Below are 16192 nucleotides of genomic sequence, written 5' to 3'. Positions count from 1 at the left end.
TCCAGCCTAATAACCACTGGGGGTTCAACCAGCTGGCCGGAGTCCAGGTCAATTCCAACTCATTTCCTGATCCAATGGAAGCACAAAAACAAACAGAACATTACCAAGATTATCAATGACAATGTACTGTTTACATTTGACATTTTTAATCACTTATCCAGAGTGACTTACAGGAGCAAATAGGGTTAAGTGTCCTGCTCAAGGGCACATTGACAGATGTTCCACCTAGTCGGCTCAGGGATTCGAACCAGTGACCTTTTGGTCACTGGCCCAATGCTCATAACCACTAGGCTACATGTAGCCAAATTGAATTTCAATTTATTCGATTTCCTGCATTGCCTCAGCCTGGCATTGACATGGGATTGAACCCAACCTTGTGGTGTGGTTACAGAGGTTGTTACTGAGCAGAGCTCTGGTGTAGGCTATACGAGGGGACTCAGATGAATTGGCCTATCAAAACACACTGAGCTCCACTCTAGCAGAACAAAGTGACGTCTCTCACTCACACAGGGGAGGAGGAGGGCATCTTTCATCATCAAGTCACAGTGAGATAAATTAACATCACAGAGCCTTAATATCCCACTGACACGTCTCACTGACAGTCTGGACTGATCTGACACACTGGCAGACTCACTTACCATCAGTCACAGACCAGAGGACAAAAACTCTACTTTATATTACTGCTGTAAAGTGTGCAGTTAAACGCCTTCCATAAAACAACCATCAATGATATATAATATAGATGAACTAAATGTACTTGCCTGGGATCAGACACTGACTCATGTGAGTGGGTCGGCCTCCATCTTATATGTCATGAAAGAATACAACGTTCAACACAAAGACTCAATCACACCGTGCTGGTATGATATAAATTACAGCATGTAGAGAGGTGCATCATCAGTAATAGATTATAGTTATCCCTTCAGTTTTATTCAACGGTTACTGTTCGTAATGAGATCAGCTCTGATCCAATCCCTGGACCATCTGTTACAGGCATGTTGAATAACAATGTTTATTAACCCTCTCGGAGTCACACACGCACACGTCTCATATTTGAGGTTAAAAATACAGTGGCTGCGGTTCCAGAATTTCTGGAAACTCGATTTGCTGTGGCTAAAGATCTCTCTCCTTCGTAGCCGCTGCCCGCCCGGGCCGCCTTCGTAGCCGCCGCCCGCCCGGGCCGCCTTCGTAGCCGCCGCCCGCCCGGGCCGCCTTCGTAGCCGCCGCCCGCCCGGGCCGCTTCGTAGCCGCCGCCCGCCCGGGCCGCTTCGTAGCCGCCGCCCGCCCGGGCCGCCATCGTAGCCGCCGCCCGCCCGGGCCGCCTTCGTAGCTGCTGCCCAGTGCTCTACTGCCGCTTCCAGGACATGTTCCAACTACTGCATTCCTTGCCTCAGTAGGATATTAAACATAAGAGTGATTTCATGTTCTTTTTATCAATAGGGGAGTTAGGCTACATGCAGCTATTTGCATTGTACACAAAATAAATGATCAACATGTTCGTACAAACTTGCAGATTGAGTTTTGCATTGGCGCAAAAAGCAAGTGAGCAGTTACATGCAGCCATTTAGGCAGCATATCAAACACAAGCAAGACATAGACACGCAGTCTAATTAGTGATTATAATGTTCCTGTTTCGCAATCCGCCCCGCTTAACCGACCAACATCGGTTAAGCGGGGCGGCAGGGTAGCCTAGTGGTTAGAGCGTTGGACTAGTAACCAGAAGGTTGCAAGTTCAAACCCCCGAGCTGACAAGGTACAAATCTGTCATTCTGCCCCTGAACAGGCAGTTAACCCACTGTTCCCAGGCCGTCATTGAAAATAAGAATTTGTTCTTAACTGACTTGCCTGGTTAAATAAAGGTAAAATTAAAATTAAAAAAAAGAAAGCAGGTGGCAGACATGCAGTCAAAGTAGTAGTGTTCTTTTCAGCAACTGCAAAGATTAGCCTACATCATCACACAAAATACTAATTGTTTTTTCTCCAATGCAATGTGTAGGGACTGCGTCCTGCTTGTGCAACTGTAATATCCGTTACAACAGACATAGAAGGTTGTAGCCTTCCTAATGGCCTTGAATGTTCGTTCAAATCGCCGCAGGGTTATTATTTCAGCTGTTCAGAAGTATGAGGCAGAGGCTCAGCAACATAGAGAAATGTGAAGGGAGGTGGAGTGTCAGCCGCAGCAACAGAGAAATGTGAAGGGAGGTGGAGTGTGAGCCGCAGCAACAGAGAAAATGTGAAGGGAAGTGGAGTGTGAGCAGCAGCAACAGAGAAAATGTGAAGGGAGGTGGAGTGTGAGCCGCAGCAACAGAGAGAAATGTGAAGGGAGGTGGAGTGTGAGCCGCAGCAACAGAGAAAATGTGAAGGGAGGTGGAGTGTGAGCCGCAGCAACATAGAAATGTGAAAGGGAGGTGGAGTGTGAGCCGCAGCAACATAGAAATGTGAAAGGAGGTGGAGTGTGAGCCGCAGCAACAGAGAAAATGTGAAGGGAGGTGGAATGTGAGCCACAGCAACATAGAAATGTGAAAGGAGGTGGAGTGTGAGCCGCAGCAACATAGAAAATGTGAAGGGAGGTGGAGTGTGAGCCGCAGCAACATAGAAATGTGAAGGGAGGTGGAGTGTGAGCCGCAGCAACATAGAGAAATGTGAAGGAAGGTGGAGTGTGAGCCGCAGCAACAGAGAGAAATGTGAAGGGAGGTGGAGTGTGAGCAGCAGCAACATAGAGAAATGTGCAGGGAGGTGGAGTGTGAGCCGCAGCAACATAGAAAATGTGAATGGAGGTGGAGTGTGAGCAGCAGCAACATAGAGAAATGTGAAGGGAGGTGGAGTGTGAGCCGCAGCAACAGAGAGAAATGTGAAGGGAGGTGGAGTGTGAGCAGCAGCAACATAGAGAAATGTGAAGGGAGGTGGAGTGTGAGCCGCAGCAACAGAGAGAAATGTGAAGGGAGGTGGAGTGTGAGCAGCAGCAACATAGAGAAATGTGCAGGGAGGTGGAGTGTGAGCCGCAGCAACAGAGAAAATGTGAAGGGAGGTGGAGTGTGAGCCGCAGCAACAGAGAAATGTGAAGGGAGGTGGAGTGTGAGCCGCAGCAAGAGAGAAATGTGAAGGGAGGTGGAGTGTGAGCAGCAGCAACATAGAGAAATTTGAATGGAGGTGGAGTGTGAGCAGCAGCAACATAGAGAAAATGTGAAGGGAGGTGGAGTGTGCGCCGCAGCAACATAGAGAAATGTGAAGGGAGGTGAAGTGTGAGCAGCAGCAACATAGAGAAATTTGAATGGAGGTGGAGTGTGAGCAGCAGCAACATAGAGAAAATGTGAATGGAGGTGGAGTGTGAGCAGCAGCAACATAGAGAAAATGTGAATGGAGGTGGAGTGTGAGCAGCAGCAACATAGAGAAAATGTTAATGGAGGTGGAGTGTGAGCAGCAGCAACATAGAGAAAATGTGAATGGAGGTGGAGTGTGAGCAGCAGCAACATAGAGAAAATGTTAATGGAGGTGGAGTGTGAGCCGCAGCAACATAGAAAACATGTGTGTGTAAAATAACATGTGCAGAATGTGATCCGGATCCATAGGTTTTCAAGAGGGGCGGGGACCAAAACACTATTCGCAGCCACAGCATTAATAATATCCTCTGAATCGTTGACTAATTGTGTAACAATGCTCTGCAGTCTCTACACAATGGTGATATTTATCTCGAGGTTAGCTAGCCAGCTATTTGTCGTCCTTAACGTAGGAAATGCTGCTAGCTAGCTAGCCAACAGCTAGCCAACCTCTACCGAATTGAACTCCAACTACCCGGTCAACATTCCGCGTCGTTCCACAGGTAGTTTCACATTTTCATTTCACTTCATTACAGTACAACGGTTTGATTTGTTTGATCGTAGCTAGCCAGCTACATAGCCGTCTTTGTATCTAAGACAATTGTGTAGTCTAGAGCGATTTTCTAGGTTAGCTGGCCAGCTATTGTCGTTCTTCTAACGTAGCTAGCCAGCTAGCCCCCGAATAGCAGCACTGTTGTAACTATTACAGTACAACGGTTTGTTTTGTTTGATCGTAGCTAGCTAGCTACATAGCCGTCTTTGTATCTAAGACAATTGTGTAGCCTAGAGCGATTTTCTAGGTTAGCCAGCCAGCTATTGTCGTTCTTTTAAGTAACGGAACGCAATCAACCTTGCTAGCTAGCCAGCTAGCCCCCGAATAGCAGCACTGTAGAAACTATTACACTCAACGGAACGACTTGATTAGTGTAGTGTCAACATCGCAGCCACTACCAGCTAGCCTACTCCAGCAGTACTGTTTCATTTCAATCATTTTAGTCAATAAGATTCTTGCTACGTAAGCTTAACTTTCTGAACATTCGAGACGTGTAGTCCACTTGTCATTCCAATCTCCTTTGCATTAGCGTAGCCTCTTCTGTACCCTGTTAACTATGTGTCTATCTATCCCTGTTCTCTCCTCTCTGCACAGACCATACAAACGCTCCACACCGCGTGGCCGCGGCCACCCTAATCTGGTGGTCCCAGCGCGCACGACCCACGTGGAGTTCCTGGTCTCCGGTAGCCTCTGGAACTGCCGATCTGCGGCCAACAAGGCAGAGTTCATCTCAGCCTATGCCTCCCTCCAGTCCCTCGACTTCCTGGCACTGACGGAAACATGGATCACCACAGATAACACTGCTACTCCTACTGCTCTCTCTTCGTCCGCCCACGTGTTCTCGCACACCCCGAGAGCTTCTGGTCAGCGGGGTGGTGGCACCGGGATCCTCATCTCTCCCAAGTGGTCATTCTCTCTCTCTCCCCTTACCCATCTATCTATCGCCTCCTTTGAATTCCATGCTGTCACAGTTACCAGCCCTTTCAAGCTTAACATTCTTATCATTTATCGCCCTCCAGGTTCCCTCGGAGAGTTCATCAATGAGCTTGATGCCTTGATAAGCTCCTTTCCTGAGGACGGCTCACCTCTCACAGTCCTGGGCGACTTTAACCTCCCCACGTCTACCTTTGACTCATTCCTCTCTGCCTCCTTCTTTCCACTCCTCTCCTCTTTTGACCTCACCCTCTCACCTTCCCCCTACTCACAAGGCAGGCAATACGCTCGACCTCATCTTTACTAGATGCTGTTCTTCCACTAACCTCACTGCAACTCCCCTCCAAGTCTCCGACCACTACCTTGTATCCTTTTCCCTCTCGCTCTCATCCAACACTTCCCACACTGCCCCTACTCGGATGGTATCGCGCCGTCCCAACCTTCGCTCTCTCTCCCCGCTACTCTTTCCTCTTCCATCCTTTCATCTCTTCCCTCTGCTCATACCTTCTCCAACCTTTCTCCTGACTCTGCCTCCTCAACCCTCCTCTCTTCCCTTTCTGCATCCTTTGACTCTCTATGTCCCCTATCCTCCAGGCCGGCTCGGTCCTCCCCTCCCGCTCCGTGGCTCGATGACTCATTGCGAGCTCACAGAACAGAGCTCCGGGCAGCCGAGCGGAAATGGAGGAAAACTCGCCTCCCTGCGGACCTGGCATCCTTTCACTCCCTCCTCTCTACATTTTCCTCCTCTGTCTCTGCTGCTAAAGCCACTTTCTACCACTCTAAATTCCAAGCATCTGCCTCTAACCCTAGGAAGCTCTTTGCCACCTTCTCCTCCCTTCTGAATCCTCCTCCCCCTCCCCCCTCCTCCCTCTCTGCAGATGACTTCGTCAACCATTTTGAAAAGAAGGTCGACGACATCCGATCCTCGTTTGCTAAGTCAAACGACACCGCTGGTTCTGCTCACACTGCCCTACCCTGTGCTCTGACCTCTTTCTCCCTCTCTCTCCAGATGAAATCTCGCTTCTTGTGACGGCCGGCCGCCCAACAACCTGCCCGCTCGACCCTATCCCCTCCTCTCTCCTCCAGACCATTTCCGGGGACCTTCTCCCTTACCTCACCTCGCTCATCAACTCATCCCTGACCGCTGGCTACGTCCCTTCCGTCTTCAAGAGAGCGAGAGTTGCACCCCTTCTGAAGAAACCTACACTCGATCCCTCCGATGTCAACAACTACAGACCAGTATCCCTTCTTTCTTTTCTCTCCAAAACTCTTGAACGTGCCGTCCTTGGCCAGCTCTCCCTCTATCTCTCTCAGAATGACCTTCTTGATCCAAATCAGTCAGGTTTCAAGACTAGTCATTCAACTGAGACTGCTCTTCTCTGCATCACGGAGGCGCTCCGCACTGCTAAAGCTAACTCTCTCTCCTCTGCTCTCATCCTTCTAGACCTATCGGCTGCCTTCGATACTGTGAACCATCAGATCCTCCTCTCCACCCTCTCCGAGTTGGGCATCTCCGGCGCGGCCCACGCTTGGATTGCGTCCTACCTGACAGGTCGCTCCTACCAGGTGGCGTGGCGAGAATCTGTCTCCTCGCCACGCGCTCTCACCACTGGTGTCCCCCAGGGCTCTGTTCTAGGCCCTCTCCTATTCTCGCTATACACCAAGTCACTTGGCTCTGTCATAACCTCACATGGTCTCTCCTATCATTGCTATGCAGACGACACACAATTAATCTTCTCCTTTCCCCTTCTGATGACCAGGTGGCGAATCGCATCTCTGCATGTCTGGCAGACATATCAGTGTGGATGACGGATCACCACCTCAAGCTGAACCTCGGCAAGACGGAGCTGCTCTTCCTCCCGGGGAAGGACTGCCCGTTCCATGACCTCGCCATCACGGTTGACAACTCCATTGTGTCCTCCTCCCAGAGCGCTAAGAACCTTGGCGTGATCCTGGACAACACCCTGTCGTTCTCAACCAACATCATGGCGGTGGCCCGTTCCTGTAGGTTCATGCTCTACAACATCCGCAGAGTACGACCCTGCCTCACACAGGAAGCGGCGCAGGTCCTAATCCAGGCACTTGTCATCTCCCGTCTGGATTACTGCAACTCGCTGTTGGCTGGGCTCCCTGCCTGTGCCATTAAACCCCTACAACTCATCCAGAACGCCGCAGCCCGTCTGGTGTTCAACCTTCCCAAGTTCTCTCACGTCACCCCGCTCCTCCTCTCTCTCCACTGGCTTCCAGTTGAAGCTCGCATCCGCTACAAGACCATGGTGCTTGCCTACGGAGCTGTGAGGGGAACGGCACCGCAGTACCTCCAGGCTCTGATCAGGCCCTACACCCAAGCAAGGGCACTGCGTTCATCCACCTCTGGCCTGCTCGCCTCCCTACCATTGAGGAAGTACAGTTCCCGCTCAGCCCAGTCAAAACTGTTCGCTGCTCTGGCCCCCCAATGGTGGAACAAACTCCCTCACGACGCCAGGACAGCGGAGTCAATCACCACCTTCCGGAGACACCTGAAACCCCACCTCTTCAAGGAATACCTAGGATAGGATAAGTAATCCTTCTCACCCCCCCCCCCCTTAATGACTTAGATGCACTATTGTAAAGTGGCTGTTCCACTGGATGTCAGAAGGTGAATTCACCAATTTGTAAGTCGCTCTGGATAAGAGCGTCTGCTAAATGACTTAAATGTAAATGTAAATGTATAAGAGCAACAAAAAGCCATGTCAATAAGTTGAACACAACAGGCAATATCTGATTACAGACACACATGTCTGGAGAGAAGACTCAGACGTACACACAGCTACAGCTGGCAGCCAGCCCAAAGCTAACCATTAGATTAGCATTCATTCAAAGAACAGACAGCCCTACTTGCATCACATCACTGTGTGGAGGAAACACATTCTACTCGAAGACTCAAACACGGGCTCAACTGAAAGCAGGCAGGCAGTGTCTAGGCACTACGGTAAACCCATAGGGTAATACCTCACCTAAGTCACTTTGAAACATTAGACTAACTCTGAGTAATTGCTCTACTGTAGTCTGGAACATGGGCACAAATCTTGGATCAGTGCCCCAAATCCTAGGCTAGAACTCAAAACTGACATTGAATTAGTCCAAATGCTAATTTTACTTTTATGTGATGACGCTGGGTCAATTGTCTTCGTCCTTGCTTTAATTGACAACTGCAGTAGGTCAAATAATCAATCTCAGTCAGACCGCTAGCTGGCCGTTCCTCCTGGCAAAATTTACCATTAGGCACGGATCTAGAATGAGCTTGCCATGCCCAAAACCTCACCCGTAGGGGGAAAACTCAAAAACAATCCTAAGCTCAGTGTGAAGGGGCAACTCCATCCTTCCTTTGTCTGGGCTGCAGCAGAGCAAGAAATGAGGCTGGTCCCTGAGGAGCTGCAAGTCAGCCTGACCAGAACTACTGGAGCAGAGACAAGGCCATCTCCATCGCCAGTCTTAACACCACTGACAAAGCCAGTTTTCAACTGAGCTGGCCAGAAAGTAATAGATAAAGGTAAACTGAGGAAAGGATACTGGAGACGGTGTTGGAATGATAAACTCATAGAGAAACAAGACAAACTTCCCAGAAGTTTGGACCAACTTAACCTAAGGGCATATTAAAATAAAACAGGAAAGCTGATTTCCATGGTAAGGTAAAACAACATTATGAATGTGCTTTGAAAATGCTGATTTAGCTTTCTCCTTAGCTGGAACTCATATTTCATAGTTATCCGTTTCGATAGAACATGGCTCCCATACATACTGGTGTGGAGCTAGAGGGCTGAAACCAAAAGGCAACAGTTTGATGAACTTTCGGGATGATGCAGCCAATTTGGTGCTCACATCCCCATGGCAACCAGCTGCCTCCTGAAAGGTCTTACATTAGCATAATAAATGTTGATACGAGGGGGAAAACCACAGGTGGAACTTCCATGAAGACAATATTTCAAACGGAGCCAGAAAAGGAGACATAATGGAATAAACAAATTAACGAGACAAATATTTTTATGTGGGAAAAACTACAGGTGGAACTTTAGAGGTTTCCTACAGATCAGAAACACAGTGCTAACAGCCATTACGTCCTTTCAGGTCATACATAAAGTTAGACCTATTATTGTTGCGTAACATAATGAAATTTCCTAAGGCCTATCCAATTGGTTAAAATCCAAAATGGACACCCTACTACCCATAGTGCACTACTTTTTTATGATGCCAAAAGCAGTGCCCTACATAGGGAATAGGGTTCCATTTGAGCCTGGGCCGTAGTTCATCTTTGTGTGAGAGCTCTTTCTTCTCTCTCAGATGGCATATTGGGCTATTGATAGCTTGGCAAGGCGCTCCTTCCACTCGCTCTGCGTTTCCTAACTTGAATTAATTACTGAGAAGAAAATCATTTGTGCTCTCTGAGGCTGGGCCAGTGGCCCCAGCTGATCATTAGGCTCTCTGCTCACTGCCTGCCTGCCGGGCCTCTGCCTCGAGGTAAATCTGGACAACTGCTCCGGCCCCGCTCCTACTTAATCAGCTGACTAATGAGTTGACCTACAGGACAAAAGGTCTCTCAGTGTTTATGGAACAGAGGCAGAGGGGGAATACAAAGCAAACATCTTGTGTAACTAATCTGAGACGCTGTAAAAATGAATCAACCTGCGTTGTTCTGTGGAGTGCTCCTGATAAATAGAGCCTTCCTCCCAACACTGATGACCGGGAACATTAGGAAGAGGGATTTAATGTTCCAAAGAAATGATTGGCTGTAATGAAGAACAAGCGTTCTCCTCCTCTAACTGATAGCAATATTTGATAAGTCAGAATGCAAACTTATAACATCAATTGACCTATTTCACTTGGCCCCTGCAGCCTTGGCACAGACACAAACATGTGTGTGTACTAGACATTTCAAGCTGTGTGTATACAACCTGACATGTGACAGTGATACAGCGGAAACTGAAAGCTAATACAACACACAAACACACATGCCTCCTGTTACAAAGCAAGAGCTCTTTCTGTCTTGCACTAACAGACACAGAGCGCTGGCACCCTGGAGGCCTGAGAAAAGGTGGTCAGATGATGATCACAAACACTTACTGCTACCAGCAATATCCCAAATGTTCACCCAATATACAGCTACATTACTGTGTGTGTACAACTACAGTACAGTTAATCTACGTTTTTTGTCCTTGATGGTATCTTGCAGCAAGCCAACTTAATGTAATGCACTATTCAAAGTGGCAAATTCAAATGAGCCAACTCCCTGGCTCTTTTTAATTAAAATATGAATAACATGATATCAGCCATAGTACAGCAGTTACAGCACCGCGTGATAAAATCAACTTCCTCCAGAATGTAAAAAAAATATCTCAAGTCTACTTCCCACTGCTTTACCAAAATATCTCTAATAACAGAAAAGCCTCCGTTGGCAAAATCAATAACAAGAGAACCTCAGTTCAAATCTTGTGGAGATTATCACGCGCTATACCTAGCTGTAAAGCCCGCCACTCCCAGCTGGGGAAGGGTATTTGGGAAACATTCAATACATAAAAAGAACCCCCCCCAATTCCAATTTTAGCTTGTAGCAGAGGCCCCTAGAGAGGCTGATCCTCCTATTCTAAGACAGTAAGGCTGCAGACCCACAGGGCCAGATCACATGTTGACTTGAGAAACACGGGGCTGAATGGCCACATTGCTGCAGAGGAGCGTTCCTCATGCAGGGGAAGAAAGGGAGCTTTATGGAGGTGAACAGAACTGGGCTTTCTGCAGAGAACAGACCCTTACACAGCCTTACAGAGCTCCAGCCTGCCCACATGGTAGTTACACACACGCCTACACAAACCCCACGCAGTTACACACACACACACACACACACACACCTCAGTCCTGCCACGGGGAAGCGAGGCAGAGCTGGGTGGCCGGAGATAAGGGCTGGGGTGAGCTAGGCAGGGAGGAGAGGACAAGCCAGGAGGATTCTCAGTCCAAAGGCATTTACTCCACTGCGTGTGTGGGATAGGGGAATCAACTGTCTGTTGGCTGTGTGTATGCTGGGGGAATCATAATAACGGATGTGTGTGTGTGTGTGTGGTCAGTGACAGAGCTCCATTGGCGTTAGCTCTTACTCCGCCGTTTCACTTTCTCTCTTTGACAGCAGGAGGCTGAAGACCTATGGCTATACACACTAGCGTAGGAAGTAATGTGCACTGTCGTTTTACTTGAGGTCATCTCCATCTCTCCTTACACCAGTCTGACCTCCATGTGGACAGTGCCTGCTCCAGACCCATGCTGTCTCAATTGGAGACCTTTGATTTCCACCAGCGTCTAACTATAACCTTTGTCTGTCATCACCAACCATGGTCGACCTCAAGATAAAAAATGTAAAAAAGGGTATTTGGCTAGCAGCCCGAAACCAGCAGATTACGGAAAATCACAATTTAAAAGTCAGAAAGGGGAAGCACGCAGGGGAGTGAAACGAGGGGAGCAGGCCTTTCCAGAGCCAGGAGATTTGTCGTATTTCGTTAACGCTGATGAAATTAAATCGATCAATTCAGGGCAGCAGGGAAGACATCGGGGCAGTAGTAAACAAGTCTTAATGCCATCTGCTCAGGCCACTGCAGTAAAGCTGCTTTCTTCACAAATTCACTTAATCCCAGGAGATTTACTCCACTTAACTAGGCCACAGAAATGCCCTGGTAGCAGCTGGGTGATTTAAGACTCTAAAGCACATGTGCTTGCTCTCGATTGGGGGGAGACCCAAAACCCATTGAGATGTTCTCCGGCCCTCTAAGAGTCTACTACTTCAATCGGTCTCCCGGCTTATTAAAATATCTCAACTGTCACATTCAACATATTCATCGAGTGCATTTCCCTTTCCAGTCAGAGAAGCTCTGCTCTAACAGTAGTGGGTAGCCCAACACCTGACAGACCTGGACCCAAGCCAGAGTGATGGTGACCATAACTCACTCCATTACACCACCACCACCACTTTTGGCTTTGTCTCGCTCCCCCTCTCAGCTGACTGCATGAGAAAATACAGTATTTTTATCAGGACATCACAATGAAACAGCCTATTCATGTAGAGGCGTGACGTTTCCTGTGTCCTACACATCTCTCCTCTCAGAACTGAATCATTATGTGGCATTGGCACACGATGTGACTCGGATTTTTCCATGATAATCATGCATTGACGTCAATGGTAGATTTGAATAAAGAATCAAGTTAGGCACGGGGAGATCAAATTCTGCTGTCACTGAAACTGTCTTTTTTAAAATCAGGGTCTTACCGGTTGTCGTTGAGTTGTGTGTATCGTGGCTGAGGGTCTGGATCTCCGTCGTTCACATCATAGCTGGCGTCTGGGTCCTACAGGCAGACAGTGACAATCAGAATCACTCATCTATGATAAGAGGAGCAAAAGTCTAGGGGTGAAAACCAATAGTCCAAAATGGCCTCCTCTCCTCATCAACATGGATCATGGAAAGGACGCCATCTTAAACTATTGAGATGCAGCAGCTCCAGCTTTGAAGCCAGGGGTAAGATGACGGTGATACTCACATAGTTTGATATAAGGTCTGGGTGGTTCTTCTCTATACCATCGTCCAGGATGGACACCACCACTCCCTTCCCAGTGTAGCCCAGCTCCCATGCACCTTTGGCATTCAGGTCACGATGATTAGTATTGTACTGTAGAGTAGAAAACACCAAAACCAGTCAAGAGTCTAAAGAGCCATTACAAGACACGGAAGCGAGATGACGAAAATTCTCAAACTTTGCATTATCAAATTAAGCAATATACCTCAAACCCCTGAGGTACTTTATTGCTATTATAAACTTGTTACCAACGTAATTAGAGCATAAAAAAAAATGTTTTGTTTTGTTTTGTCATACCAGTGGTATACGGTCTGATATATCACGGCTGTTAGCCAATCAGCATTCAGGGCTCGAACCACCAAGTTTATAATTGTTTTTAGACTATGAAATAAAAAATATATACAGCGATCGTCACCAAACAGAAATATATAGATGAGTGTTTTCCGGTCACAACTTGCAGACTTGTTTACGTGCTCCTGTGCGTTTTGTTGCCAAACTTACTTTGCTACCTGACAACTTTATCGTTTTTACTTTTTCCCCCTCACTCAACTTTTTTTTCATTAAACTTTTTCACTCCGGACATTTTATCTGGACATGGTTCATCAGGACTTCCAACAGTTGAAGCTAAGTAGTAACATTAATATGATGCCTTCTAATTGCAGTCGCTGTACTCATAATTTACAGGAGAACGATCGCCTTTCAGCGATGATAGCTGTGCTACAAGCCCAGCTTCAGACGCAAGCGTTAGACAAGGGTAATTTCAGTGTAGGAAAGGATGAAACAGCGTCTGTGCCACCAGGAAGTACAGATAGTAGTATAAATCCCCTCGTACGGTCTCCGCAGCCGGACAACTTTCTCATGGCTTCTGGAGGGAAATGCTGTAGGAACGCTCAACCGGTGTCGCTCATTCAGCCGACAGAAACTTTCAACCGGTTTTCCCCATTAAGCAGCAAGTCGGAGTCAGAGGCCGAGCCTTCTCTGGTCTCTACTCCTCCCGTTACGGGGTCTGAGACGCCGAAGCTTCCCACCATTAGCTCTGACAAATTGAAAACTCTAGTCATTGGCGACTCCATTACCCGCAGTATTATACTTAAAACGAATCATCCAGCGATCATACACTGTTTACCGGGGGGCAGGGCTACTGACGTTAAGGCTAATCTGAAGATGGTGCTGGCTAAAGCTAAAACTGGTGAGTGTAGAGATATAGTTATCCATGTCGGCACCAACAATGTTAGGATGAAAGAGTCAGAGGTCACCAAACGCAACATAGCTTCAGCGTGTAAATCAGCTAGAAAGATGTGTTGGCATCGAGTAATTATCTCTGGCCCCCTCCCAGTTAGGGGGAGTGATGAGCTCTACAGCAGAGTCTCACAGCTCAATCGCTGGTTGAAAACGGTTTTCTGCCCCTCCCAATTTGTAGATAATTAGCCCTCTTTCTGGGACTCACCCACAAACAGGACCAAGCCTGGCCTGTTGAGGAGTGACGGACTCCATCAAAGCTGGAGGGGTGCTCTCATCTTGTCTACAAAACATAGAGCCCTGTCTAACTCTCCTAGCTCCACAATGAAATAGGGTGCAGGCCAGGCAGCAGGCTGTTTGCCAGCCTGCCAGCTTAGTGGAGTCTGCCACAAGCACAGTCAGTGTAGTCAGCTCAGCTATCCCCATTGAGACAGTGTCTGTTCCTTGACCTGGGTTGGGCAAAACTAAACTAAGACCTCCTCCATTCCTGTCATTATTGAAAGAGATCGTGATACCTCACATCTCAAAATAGGGCTACTTAATGTTAGATCCCTCAATTCAAAGGCAGTTATAGTCAATGAATTAATCACTGATCATAATCTCCTATAGGAATTCAGGGAACTCAGTGAGGAACGCTGTATATGGCCCAGGAGGCCTGTAAACTGTAGCAATAAAAAGTGATTGGGTAGGCAGCAGAGATTTCATGACTAGAAGCTCAGAAAAGACGAAAAAGTTGGGGGTTTTATTGTAAATTTAAATTTGCTATCGTAAATGTTATGGAGATATGGTCACCTTGTAGTCATAGCAGATAATATTCACATTTTTGGTGACTTCAATATTCACATGGAAATGTCCACAGACCCACTCCAAAAGGCTTTTGGAGCCATCATCGACTGAGTGGGTTTTGTCCAACATGTCTCTGGACCTACTCACTGCCACAGGCATACTCTGGACCAAGTTTTGTCCCATGGAATAAATGTTGTGGATCTTAACAACTCTAGGGGCAGTATTTCATTTTTGGATAAAAAAAACTCCCGTTTTAAACAAGATATTTTGTCACGAAAAGATGCTCGACTATGCATATAATTGACAGCTTTGGAAAGAAAACACTCTGACGTTTCCAAAACTGCAAAGATATTATCTGTGAGTGCCAAAGAACTGATGCTACAGGCGAAACCAAGATGAAACTTCAAACAGGAAATGAGCAAAATTTTTGAAGCGCTGTTTTCCAATGTCTCCTTATATGGCTGTGAATGCGCAAGGAGAGAGCCCACATTTTCTGCCGTTTCCCCAAGGTGTCTGCAGCATTGTGACGTATTTGTAGGCATATCACTGCGTCGAAATTGGTGCGTAAAGCTTTTTCCATTTAATTCAGAGAAGAAAGCAGACTTCCACGAACGATTTATCAATGAAGAGGTATCTGAAAAACACCTTGAGGATTGATTCTAAACAACGTTTGCCATGTTTCAGTCGATATTATGGAGTTAATTTGGAAAAGAGTTCAGCGTTTTGGTGACTGAATTTTCGGTTTATTTTGGTAGCCAAAAGTGATGTACAAAACGGAGCATTTTTCTCCTACACAAAGAATCTTTCAGGAAAAACTGAACATTTGCTATCTAACTGAGAGTCTCCTCATTGAAAACATCCGAAGTTCTTCAAAGGTAAATGATTTTATTTGAATGCTTTTCTGGTTTTTGTGAAAATGTTGCTGGCTGAATTCTAGGCTTATAGCTATGCTAGCTATCAATACTCTTACACAAATGCTTGTTTAGCTATGGTTGAAAAGCATATTTTGAAAATCTGAGATGACAGTGTTGTTAACAAAAGTCTAAGCTTGAGCAAATATATTTATTTCATTTCATTTGCGATTTTCATGAATAGTTAACGTTGCGTTATGCTAATGAGCTTGAGGCTATAAATAGGATCCCGGATCCGGGATTGCTCGACGCAAAAAGTTAATGTTTTTCCTCATAACCCTGGACAACCATTTTATTACGTTTGCAATTGCAACAAATAATCTGCTCAGACCCCAACCAAGGAGCATCAAAAGTCGTGCTATAAATTCTTAGACAACACAAAGATTACTTGATGCCCTTCCAGACTCCCTCTGCCTACGCAAGGACGTCAGAGGACAAAAATCAGCCATCCACCTAACGGAGGTACTCAATTTAACATTGTGCAATACCCTAGATGTAGTTGCACCCCTAAAAACATTTGTCATAAGAAACTAGCTCCCTGGTATACAGAAAATACCCAAGCTCTCAAGCAAGCTTCCAGAAAATTGGAATGGAAATGGCGCCACAGCTTGGAAAGTCAGTACCGTGCAGTATTGAAGCGCCCTCAGTGCTGCTGAATCATCCAACCTAATTGAGGAAAATAAGAACAATCTAAAATGTATTTTTGATACATTTTTGATGCAAAGCTAACTAAAAAGCAGCATTCCCCAAGAGTGGATGGCTTTCACTTCAGTAGTAATAAATTCATGAACTTCTTTGAGGAAAAGATCATGATCATTAGAAAGCAAATTACAGACTCCTCTTTAAATCTGCATATTCCTCCA

General features: G+C 46.7%; 1 protein-coding gene across 2 annotated transcripts in view; it reads right to left on the bottom strand.

Annotated features, from left to right (window-relative positions):
* LOC135549747 (furin-1-like) overlaps positions 1–16192 on the bottom strand; it is a 101713-nt gene that overhangs the window by 23076 nt on the left and 62445 nt on the right. For both annotated transcript variants that reach the window (XM_064980021.1, XM_064980013.1), the window contains exons 5-6: positions 12358–12486; positions 12089–12165 (exon numbers count right to left, since the gene is read on the bottom strand). In XM_064980021.1, the coding sequence (XP_064836093.1) occupies positions 12089–12165; positions 12358–12486 (206 nt within the window). The remainder of the gene's footprint in view (positions 1–12088; positions 12166–12357; positions 12487–16192) is intronic.

The sequence above is a fragment of the Oncorhynchus masou genome, chromosome 1 (assembly GCF_036934945.1).
Source record: "Oncorhynchus masou masou isolate Uvic2021 chromosome 1, UVic_Omas_1.1, whole genome shotgun sequence".
Classification (NCBI taxonomy): domain Eukaryota; kingdom Metazoa; phylum Chordata; class Actinopteri; order Salmoniformes; family Salmonidae; genus Oncorhynchus; species Oncorhynchus masou.
The sequence above is the reverse complement of the archived record's forward strand: the minus strand, read 5'-3'. Positions and strand labels throughout refer to the sequence as shown.